The sequence below is a fragment of the Aphidius gifuensis genome, linkage group LG5 (genome assembly GCF_014905175.1).
Source record: "Aphidius gifuensis isolate YNYX2018 linkage group LG5, ASM1490517v1, whole genome shotgun sequence".
Lineage (NCBI taxonomy): Eukaryota > Metazoa > Arthropoda > Insecta > Hymenoptera > Braconidae > Aphidius > Aphidius gifuensis.
The window spans coordinates 5,363,462-5,375,600 of record NC_057792.1 but is presented as its reverse complement, the minus strand read 5'-3'; the positions used below and the strand labels follow the sequence as shown (position 1 = coordinate 5,375,600).

Below are 12,139 nucleotides of genomic sequence, written 5' to 3'. Positions count from 1 at the left end.
AAAAATTTATATTTTATTATAAATATTAATGTTGTAATTAATGTTATTATTGCAATTATTAAATTTATAAATTCAATAAAACATTCTGATTTTTTAAATACACTTTTTGTTATTTTTGTTATTGTTCCATTATTATTTTTCCATGTCCAAATATAATGCCAATTTGAACTTGGTAATAATTTTAAATATTCAATGTCTTTACATAGCTGACTCATTATTAATTTTTTTTTTTTTTAACACTCACTAATTGACTAATTGAAAAATATTCATAAAATTTCTTTTTTTATTTGCTATATTTTATTAGTTAATAATTATTAATTATTATTTAAATAAACAAATAGATAAATTTTAATATTTAATTTTTTTTTTAGATCAACACAAACTTGTCTTGTTCACAATATTTTTTTTACTGTGACCCCACAAGAATTTATCCCCAGTCACCTAATAAATGACATATTTTTGCATCCGTTATCAATAATAAAAATAAACGAAAAAAATTAAATATAAAAATTATTTATCATAAATATACGTCACATTTATAAGCTAACTATAAATAAATTTTGTCGTCTTGATTTTTTTAATTAATAATAATTTAATAGTATGCTTTATAAAAATGGGAAAAGATAATTCGAAATTTAAACTACTTTCATCGATGATGGACCCCGAACTACTGGATAGAATTAGCCATTTCCAGATGCCAAGAGTCAATGAGGAAAAAGGTTGCTTAAAATAAAATAAATAATACTTGAGTTCAAAAAAATAAAATATATAATGTTTTTTTTTTTTTTTCATTTTTTTCTCTGAGTCATTATTATTACGACAGAGAAAATATACATATCAATCCATGACAATTGATTCAACACATATATTGATTATTTAAGAATGCGTATTATATTTGTTTTTATATATAACAATTAATCAGTTATTAATATCAACAATTAATAATATATTTATATTAAATTAAACACGATTATTATTGTTTAAAATTTAATAATATTAAACATATAAATCAATGTTATTACAACGTATTATTTAAATATTTTATTTTTAAAATTTAAACTAAAAATTCAACTTTTGATGAGAGCTCGTAATTTTTTGCTGCATGATCATACATTCCAAGTGTCTAAAATAATTTTAAAAATTAATTAATTAATTTTTTTTTTTTTAAAAAAAAATTACTCACATCTTCAACTGTTTTATCAATATCAGTTAATTGTTTTTCATGTAGTCCTTTAATTTTATCTTTTTCACGTGAATGACGCATCATTAAATTTTTTCTATCCTCTGTAAATTTTTTAATATTTGCCTGTTTTTTTTCTCTTAATCTTCTTTCTTTATCACCTTTTGTTTTTAATGTTTTATCTTCAGCAACATCTTTTGCTGTTTGAGCTGTTACCTTTGATTGATTTGCACTGCATTCTTTTGAATCTCTAAATAAATTAAATAATAAATTTTATTATTTAATAATTAACACTATTATAATCATTGTTTACATACTTGTCTTGTTTTATTTGTAATTGTTTCATTTGATTTGTAATAACAGCTTCCATGACTTTTTTATAATCTCCTTTACCAGCTTGAATATGAGTTTTATGTAAATCCCATTCTTCTTTTCTATGTTTAGCTAATAATTCACTCCATTGTGTTGTTTGTTCTTTAACTGTTTTTTTAATACTCTCATCATTCATTAATGCACTTCGTCTATTGACAATAATAATAATATTATTTTAAGTTAATAAAATTATTAAATATATATTTTTACTTACTCTTTTCCTTTTATTAATTTATCAATTGTAGTACAATGATTTTTTTGCATTGTTAAACGTTCTTTTTCATGTTTTTTTTTCATTGTTTCATATTCTTTTTGTTGTTTTTTACCAATTTTATTTGTTTTTTCTTTTCTAAGTACATCAAGAGTTATTATTTCTGGTTTAAATTCCTCTGAAATAAAAAAATTATTTAATTATTTAATTTGCGTTAATTTATTAATTACAAAATTATATTAAAATTTTTAAACCCCATTTTGGTCCTTCAGGTTCTTTTTTTTTTGGTTTTTCTTCTTGTTCAATTCCCATTGCTTTCATATTTTGTGCTTGTTGTTCAGATGCTTTTGAAAAACCACCAGGATCTGACAGCATAGCCATAAAATCTGAAAGAAAAAAAAAAAACAAAAAGATATAGATAAAATATAAATGTATAATATTAAATAAAATAATTAAACATACCACCAAATCCATCAGGAACATAAATTTTAATTTCAATATTACAAAAAAGCATAGGTAATGCCATTGGAAAATTAGCTTCTGTTTTTAATGATATATGTCTATAGCCAGCTTGTAAACCATCCATTGGTAATATACGTTGTCCTAATAATTTACCAGATTCTTCATAAACACCAAAACGTAATACAGCAAGATCTGGTAATACAACTTTACGAAATAAAAATGGTTCTTCATTATAAACTGGATTTAAACCATTTGCTGGTACTAATCTTGTACGAAATTCTTTTTTAATTGTATCTGCTGGTAATCCATACATATCAACTTCAACATATGTACCAACTTTTTTTTCAGATAAAAATTGTCCAGCAATAACTTGTACAGAACATTGTGATGATATAACACCATCAATTTCTTCAGCAAATGGATCAAATGTTTTATCAACACGTCTCATAAATTCTGGTTTTAATAAATAACCACCAGTACCATTAAATTCAAATTTTCCTTGATTAAGTTGCATTGCTAAATCAGGTGTTTGAAAATTAAGTGCAACCATTTGACTTCCAGCATTCCAAAAAACTTGTGGCATATAATTTGATGAATCAGCACGTGTACCTTTTGGATATATTCTACTCATTTGTCGTTTATTATAATTAACAAATTCAACAGCTGATGTTTTAAGATAATTTAATGCTGCTGTTTCCGAAAATGATGACATATTATGATGTATATTTTTTTCTAAATAATAAATTAATTAATTACAAAAAATAATTATTTTTAAACAAAATAATAATTATGATAAATTAATATAATATTAATTACCAAGTGCTTTATCAAAACCTTGAAATTTAATTGGTTGTGCATAATTAATCATTGATGATAACCATGGATGACATGACATAGTACTACCAGTATGTGCAGCAGCAGCAGCAGCAGCTTCTGGATCAGCAGCTTCATCACCAGGTGCTGGTGCAACAACTTCTTTTGGTTGTTCTGGTGCTGGTGCACTAGCATCTTCAATAACTTCATCTTTAGCTTCAAATTGTCCAGATTTAAATAGTTCTAATTCAACTTTTTCAACTTCTGGCTTTAAACGTTTATTTTTAATTAATATTTTACGTTTTAATGCACTTGGAGGTGGTAATGGATGACCTGGTTCAAGCTAAAATATTATATAATTTTTAATTTAATATAGGTTTAATTTAAATTATAAATATTTATATTTAATTAAATTTATTTACTGGATAATCTTTAAGTGGTTCTTTTAATAATAAATCACCAAGTATTTCATCACAATATTTAGCAAGTTTATATTGTTGTTTTAAACAACAATGATTTTCAAAACTCAGTATAACTGGATAATCACTTGTAACAAATGCACAATCTCGTAGTGCAACAATAACATCTTTAAATAAAATATCAGTACACATTGCTTTACCATGAGTTATTATTGGCTCTTCATCTTCACCTTTTCCATCCCAACAATCAAGCTCAACACATCTATTTATTTATACATCAATATTATAAATATATCTTGTTAATAAATTGAGAGAGTAAATTTAAAATAAACCAATGTACTCTCTCTCTCTCTGCCAATTGAAAAATAATATATATAATTTTTTTATTTACCTACAACCAGCTAGTAAAACTTGTCGATACATTTCGACAGTACTTTTACCACCAATTTGTCGTCCACTTAGATAAGTATTGTGACTTGAATTAATATAGTAATGTGATAATGGCTGATCCATATCCATATATTCCTCTAATTTATCTAAAAACACTGGAGCATTTTCATCACCCATTAAATAACGTATAAAACCTTCTTTTGATAATTTATCTAAAATCATAAAAATACAAATTATATCTTCTATTTGCAAAAAAATAAATATTTGTAAAATTATTTAGATAATTACTTTCTTTTTTATTGGCTTCTTCAGGTTCATAATCATTTATTATTTCAGTACAACGTTTTTCACTATAAAGTGGATATAAAATTTCATTGAGTAATGGATCACGTTGTTTTTCATTCATAAATGTAACAAGTTGTTGTAAATTTATTGTATTTGCTTTTCCTCTTGTTCTAAAATATTAACAAGATAAATTACAAACAAAGTTTTAAGTTTTTTCATTTAAACTTACATTGATTGAAATAATTCTTCAATGTCATTTCTTGGACATAATTTAAAATACATGTCACGAAATTTATCAAGTGTAAAAGCTTCTGGATCCATTGAGTCACTCTAAATTAATTTAATTAATTAATTAATATTATATATAAATTAAATGATTAATTTTAAATTATACTTTTCCATTTGGTAATCCATTTTCTTGTAAACTTTGATAAACAAGTTTATCTGTTTTTCCAGATGCAAATGTTTTAGCAATAACTTTAACTGGAAGTTTTCCTTTAGCATCAACGCAAAAACGTAATCTCATCCAGCTAAAAAAAAATAAAAAATTAGCTACAGTATAAATTAAATATTTAATTATTTAATTAAAAAATTTACTGTTTCATTAATTGAGTTGTTGGACAAACATTACTTGCTTTTGTGTTGTGAGTTATTAATCGTAAACCTGCTTGCCAATCCTTGAAAATAATAAATAAATATTAATTAATTTTAAATATTTAATAATAATAAAAAAAATAATATAAACCTTGGCTTGTTCAGGACTTGAACAAACAATATGATTATACACAATATTTGTGTAATCAATACCAGAACAAATTGTTAAACTTTTTGAATCTAACTGTTCTGTATTTCCGTGTTTACTCAGCTTATTGCACAACTTTGAATCCTTGGGTGTTCCACCGTATCGAATATCACAGACTTGAGCAAGTTCAATAACATCACCATCCTACAAAAAAAAAAAAAAATGTTAATAATTACAAAGTTAAATAAAATAAATTTTAAATATTGGCTAATGTTTTTTTTTTTTTTTTAAATTAAATTATTTGTTTTATTACTTTTCCATCAGCTTTCCAATAAAGAAAAAATCCATATTCATCAACTTTAACAACACAATTTGCTTCAAATGTTGTTGTTTCTTTGTCTTCATACCAACGATCAAATGTTACACCATTTCTCATAAATTCAGGCACTTCAATTTGCCAATGAAACTCAAATTTTTTAGTCATTTTATTTATTTAAATTATTACTAAATATTGTGTGAAATATAATTAATAATAATCCATTTATTAATATTTATATTTAAGTTGTTATCCAAGTGAGAATAAAAATCATACTGAATTAAAAAAAAATTTGCTTTGGGGAGTAAAAAAAAACAACAAAGTGCAGGCGTATAATTAAATTAGGGTAAATTTAATTTTGTGGATTTGAATGAATCACTAGAAAATTTGTTTTCAGGTTGATGTTTGACCTCAATATTATTTTGAATTATATTATTATAGAATAAAATAAATTATTTATTGATTCGAAATTTAAAAAAAAAAGAATATTCAATTAAAAAAATTTATAATTTATTTAACATAAAATAGTCTTTATACAAATAATTTTTTTTTATATCTTGAAGCATATTTTTTTCTATAACTTTTGTCAAAAATGATAATGAATTTAAATAATAAATATATTGATATTAATGAGAAAATTAATATTGACAAGAAATTGAGCAATCGCTCACACCAGCCATAAGGTTCATAGTCAGTATTTTCATTAGTACACCGAGACATTGACATTTGCTCTGATGTTGCACCCCAAGTATCATATTGTTTTTTTTTATTATCATCACTCAACACTTGATAAGCTTCAGATAATTCTTAAAATATTTTTCTAGCATCAGGATTATTTTTATTTATATCAGGATGATATTTTTTAGCCAATTGATAATACGCTGCTTTTATATTCTTTGATGAAGTATTTCGTGTTACTCCAAGAATTTTATAGTAATTTTTTCTCAGACTATTTGACTAATGGAATAGTCGAATATTTTTAATATCTGTAATGTAAAATATTATTATAATTAATAAAATAACATATTATAAAATATAAATAAGATTAATCAGTTACATATGTTTTGATTAAATGTTGGTGATGTTCCAGGACAACATGTAAGTGTTGCAAATTGTCTTTGAAATCCATTGGATTGTTTTGAAGTAATTGTTTTGATAAATCCTAATTTACTATTTCCAGTAATTAAACAATTACGAGACCGATATACTGAGGCAATAACTCTACAGGTTGATTTCATCATCCTCAAAAGACACGTGAATATTGTTGACGTATTTTTGTAGATTCTAGTCTTCTTGATAAAAACACACTTAAATTTATTTACCACTAACAAATCCTCATGACGACTAGTTAATTAACAACTACAAGTAAAAAACAGATGATTTATTTAATAATATATTAATAAATATTTTTTGTCGAAGTCGATGGAGATCATATAATGAATCGAATGATTCATCATTCCTATTTTTGTGTTGTTATCTCTCACATATAATTAAAAGAAAGATAAAAAAAAAAGCTAACGCTTTTAAAAACACAAGTGGCTACAAAGACAGATGTCACTATACTGTATTTTATTAAAATTATATTTAAAATTTATAATCGAATTATTCTTTATAATTTATAAATAAAATTACTTATATTCATTAGTTTTATTATATTTATTAGTTTTGATTGTTACATGATTTTTATATAAAAAAAAAATTATATTATAATTTCATTGAGAATGTTATTTTTATAATTTTTTTATCGTAGAACAGAGCACGTAATAAAGAATAAATTGATTTTGCGAAACTAATAAAGGTCTGAATCCACTCATTCCAGTTACGAGATACACCAGATGAATCAGCACTTGGCCATCGTATAGATGTTGGATCACAACCATCATAACCATATTCTAGATTTATAAAAGGTTTTTGTTTTTTGATATAATCATTTATTCTTTTTTTAAAGTTATTTATCATAATAGGAAAGTAATTTTTTAAATTCTCAGAGCGTTTTTTCATATCATCAAAGTGTTTTTTCATACATTCAGAAGGATTTTTAATAAAATCATCAAAGTCTTTTTTATTAAAACCTTGGGTTTTCCACGAATGATGATATCCTGTGTTTGTATGATGATTTGATGTTCTACCCGAATTATCATATTCTGATTTTGTATAATCATTTGATTTTCTACGCGAATTATCATACTGTGTTCTTTTATAATCATCACTCAACACTTCATGAGCTTCAGATAATTCTTTAAATTTTTTTTCAGCATCAGGATTATTTTTATTTATATCAGGATGATATTTTTTAGCCAATTGAAAATATGCTGCTTTTATATCCTTTGATGAAGCATTTTGTGTTACTCCAAGAATTTTATAGTAATTTTTTGTAGGTGCACGTAGACTATTTGACACATGAAATTGTCGAATATCTTTAATATCTGTAATGTAAAATATTATTATAATAAATTAAATAACATATTATAAAATATAAATAAGATTAATCACTTACATTTGTTTTGAATAAATATTGATGATGTTCTAGGGCCACATGTAAGTGTTGCAAGTTGTCTTTGGTATCCATTGCATTGTTTTGAAGTAATTGTTTTGATAAATCCTAATTTATTATTTACAGTAATTAAATAATTACGAGACCGAAATATTGAGGCAATAACCTTACTAGTTGCCATAGTCAACAAAAGACACGTGGATGTATTGTTGACGTTTTTTTTTTGTGGTTTCTAGTCTTCTTAATGAACACACATTCAAATGTATTTTATCATAAAAATTGTTGACCACTAACAAATTATGTAAACAACTAGTTAATTAATTACAACAAGTACAACTGATAATTATTTATTAACAATAACAATTAATAAATTAATAATTGGCTATTTCTATTTTTGTGTTGTTCTCACTCACTGTCTCTATGATTGTATGTAGTAGAGAGAGATAAAAATGACTACTAACATAGATGTCACTACACTGATATTTGATTATCGAATTAAATTATAATTAAAATTATTTTTGAAAATTATAATCAGATTATTAGTCATACAAAATTTAAATTATTTATATTCATTAGTTTTATTATATATTTATTAGTTTTGATTGTTACATAATTTTCACATAACAATAATTGTTTCCTATTTTATTTTGATTTTTTTTTTTTTAAATTTAATTCATCTTCAAGCCTTTTTGCGATCAACAACAAGGCCCTTCTCGTGGCTGGATCTTCCTGAAGTAATGCCAACAACCTTAAGAGTGCGATTCTACTTTCTGTATCCATACGACGAACACAATAGAAAATCAAATACGCTGGTACTGCGAAAAGAAGAAATTTTCCAAAGGCCAAAATCCACTTAGTCAAGTGATGATATCCATCCCATGAGTCAGAACTTTCATAAGTATTATTTTGGGTTCCCCGCGAATAATAGTTTCCTGAATTTGTATAATTATTCCATGTTTTACCCGAATTATCATATTCTGATTTTGAATAATGATTTGATGTTCTACCCAAATCATCATATTTTGTTCTTTTATAATCATCACTCAACACTTCATAAGCTTCAGATAATGCTTTAAATTTTTTTTCAGCATCAGGATCATTTTTATTTATATCAGGATGATATTTTTTAGCCAATTGATAATATGCTGCTTTTATATCCTTTGATGAAGCATTTTTTTTCACTCCAAGAATTTTATAGTAATTTTTTCTAGGTGCACCCAGACTATTTGACACATGAAATTGTCGAATATTTTTAATATCTGTAATGTAAAATATTATTATAATTAATTGAATAACATACAATTATAAAATATACCTAAATGAGATTACAACACTTACATTTGTTTTGAATAAATATTGATGATGTTCTAGGGCCACATGTAAGTGTTGCAAATTGTCTTTGAAATTCATTGCATTGTTTTGAAGTAATTGTTTTGATAAATCCTAATTTACTATTTCCAGTAATTAAACAATTACGAGACCGAAATATTGAGGCTATAACCTTACTAGTTGCCATTGTCAACAAAAGACACGTGGATATATTGTTGACGTTTTGTTTTTTGTGGTTTCTAGTCTTCTTGATGAGAACACATTTAAATTTATTTCATCATGAAAATTGTTGACCACTAAAAAATCATGAAAACAACTACTTAATTAATTACAACAACTGAAACTCATAATTCATTTGTTAATAACAATTAATAAATTAATAATTGACTATTTTTATATTGTTCTCTTTCACTGCCTCTCATTATATTCATTACAATTTACAATTCATTATAGTAAAGAAGAGATAAAAATGATTACAAACATAGATGTCACTAAACTGATATTTTATTATTGAATTGAATTAATTAAAATTATTTTTGAAAATTATAATCAAATTTGCATTCGTAGAATTTAAATTATTTATATGTATTAGTTTTATTATATTTATTAGTTTTAATTGCTACATAAAAATAATTGTTTTTTATATCATTTTGATTTTTTTTTTCTTACATTTCCTTCATCTTCAATCATCTCCAATCATTGATTTCAGCAACAACAAGATCCTTCTTTGTTCTGGGTCGCTTTCCAGTGATGCCAAGAGCTCCAAGAGTCTGACCACAGATTCTTTATCCATACCATTAAAAATAGAGAAAATCACAAAAATTGATAGTGTGAAACCAATAAATATTGCCATGGTTGGAACCGACTCAGTCCGATGATGAGATCCATCCCGGGAGTCAGGACTTTCGGAAGTATCATCTTGGGTTTCCCATGAATAATGATTTTCTGATGTTGTATAATTATCCGATGTTCTATTCGAATTATCATATTCTGATTTTGTATATTTATTTGATTTTCTACGCGAATTATCATATTGTGTTCTTCTATAATCATCACTCAACACTTCATAAGCTTCAGATAATTCTTTAAATTTTTTTTCAGCATCAGGATTATTTTTATTTATATCAGGATGATATTTTTTAGCCAATTGATAATATGCTGCTTTTATATCTTTTGATGAAGCATTTTTTGTCACTCCAAGAATTTTATAGTAACTTTTTCTAGGTGCACCCAGACTATTTGACACATGAAATTGTCGAATATTTTTAATATCTGTAATGTAAAATATTATTATAATTAATTGAATAACATACAATTATAAAATATACCTAAATGAGATTACAACACTTACATTTGTTTTGAATAAATATTGATGATGTTCTAGGTCCACATGTAAGTGTTGCAAATTGTCTTTGAAATTCATTGCATTGTTTTGAAGTAATTGTTTTGATAAATCCTAATTTACTATTTCCAGTAATTAAACAATTACGAGACCGAAATATTGAGGCTATAACCTTACTAGTTGCCATAGTCAACAAAAGACACGTGGATATATTGTTGACGTTTTTTTTTTTGTGGTTTCTAGTCTTCTTAATGAACACACATTCAAATGTATTTTATCATAAAAATTGTTGACAACTTAAAAATTATGGAACAACTAGTTAATTAATTACAACAAGTAAAACTGATAATTTATTCATTAACAATAATAATTAATAAATTAATAATTGGCTATTTCTATTTTTGTGTTGTTCTCTGTGGTTCTCTGTCAAGTCTCACTGTCTGTCAATCTGTCATTGTAGGAAAGCGAGCGAGAGATAAAAATGATTACAAATATAGATGTCACCAGATGTCACTACACGGATATTTTATTTAGAGTGGGTATAAGCTTATACCCACTCTAATTTTATTATTGAATTGAATTATTATAATTAAAATTATTTTTAAAAATTATAATCAGATTATTATTCATAAAATTTAAATTGTTTATATTCATCAGTTTTATTATATTTATTAGTTTTGATTGTTACATGATTTTCACATAAAAAAAATTGTTTTTTTCAGTATCTTCTGAAATTGTTATCATCGTCAATCATCGTCATCATCAGTCATCATCAAGCATTGATATGAGAAACAACAATTTCTTCAAGGTCTGTTTTCTCTCATCCTCAGTCTGTGATTCCAGCACCTTATCCATTTCTTTCAAACGACGACGAAAAACAATAAACGAATAAATTGATAGTCCGTAAAAAAAAAATTTTGGAATCCACTCGAATGATAATTCAACCCAGTTAGGAGAGCTATCCACTGAGCGATAATTTTGATAAGCATTATTTTGGCTTTTCCACGAGTTATCATATTCTGTTCTTGTATGATGATTTGATGTTCTACCAGAATTATCATATTGTGTTCTTTTATTATCATTACTCAACACTTCAAAAGCTTCAGATATTTCTTTAAATTTTTTTTCAGCATCAGGATCATTTTTATTTATATCAGGATGATATTTTTTAGCCAATTGATGATATGCTTCTTTTATATCCTTTGATGAAGTATTTTGTGTTACTCCAAGAATTTTATAGTAATTTTTTCTCAGACTATTTGACAAATGGAATTGTCGAATATTTTTAATATCTGTAATGTAAAATATTATTATAATTAATTAAATAAAATATTATAAAAAATATCAATAAGATCAATCACTTACATTTGTTTTGAATAAATATTGATGATGTTCTAGGGCCACATGTAAGTGTTGCAAATTGTCTTTGTTTTGAAGTAATTGTTTTGATAAATCTTAATTTATTATTTCCAGCAATTAAACAGTTACGAGAGCGAAATATTGAGGCAATATTCTTACTAGTTGCCATTGTCAACAAAAGACACGTGGATATATTGTTGATGTTTTGTTTTGTGGTTTCTAGTCTTCTTAATGAGTACACATTTAAATTTATTTCATCATAAAAATTGTTGACTACTAACAAATAAAAAAAAAAAAACCACTAACAAATCACGATAACAACTAGTCAATTAATTACAACAAGTACAACACTAAAAATTCAATTATCAATTTATTAATTAATTTTAAGTTTGAGTCTGTTTATTTATATTTATATTTATTTTTTT

At 24.7% G+C, this 12,139-nt stretch overlaps 3 protein-coding genes across 3 annotated transcripts; all 3 read right to left on the bottom strand.

Moving 5' to 3' along the window:
* Positions 1-750: 750 nt before the first annotated feature.
* LOC122857195 (1-phosphatidylinositol 4,5-bisphosphate phosphodiesterase) lies at positions 751-5,467 on the bottom strand. Its single transcript, XM_044159240.1, has 15 exons — positions 5,188-5,467; positions 4,878-5,078; positions 4,730-4,809; positions 4,527-4,662; positions 4,362-4,462; positions 4,136-4,302; positions 3,849-4,059; positions 3,461-3,719; positions 3,042-3,381; positions 2,226-2,957; positions 2,018-2,149; positions 1,767-1,941; positions 1,498-1,701; positions 1,184-1,430; positions 751-1,123 (listed from the first exon to the last, which is right to left on the bottom strand). The coding sequence occupies exons 1-15, from the start codon at positions 5,356-5,358 to the stop codon at positions 1,055-1,057; spliced, it is 3,225 nt and encodes a 1,074-aa protein (XP_044015175.1). The 5' UTR covers positions 5,359-5,467; the 3' UTR covers positions 751-1,054.
* Positions 5,468-6,147: 680 nt separating this feature from the next.
* On the bottom strand, positions 6,148-9,299 carry LOC122856264. Its single transcript, XM_044157959.1, has 5 exons — positions 9,023-9,299; positions 8,332-8,943; positions 7,263-7,427; positions 7,014-7,082; positions 6,148-6,176 (listed from the first exon to the last, which is right to left on the bottom strand). Exons 1-5 carry the CDS (start codon positions 9,198-9,200, stop codon positions 6,148-6,150), a joined length of 1,053 nt encoding a protein of 350 aa, XP_044013894.1. The 5' UTR covers positions 9,201-9,299.
* On the bottom strand, positions 9,196-12,116 carry LOC122857194 (chaperone protein DnaJ-like). Its single transcript, XM_044159239.1, has 3 exons — positions 11,721-12,116; positions 9,683-10,285; positions 9,196-9,309 (listed from the first exon to the last, which is right to left on the bottom strand). Exons 1-2 carry the CDS (start codon positions 11,881-11,883, stop codon positions 9,696-9,698), a joined length of 753 nt encoding a protein of 250 aa, XP_044015174.1. The 5' UTR covers positions 11,884-12,116; the 3' UTR covers positions 9,196-9,309; positions 9,683-9,695.
* Between the last annotated feature and the right edge of the window lie 23 nt (positions 12,117-12,139).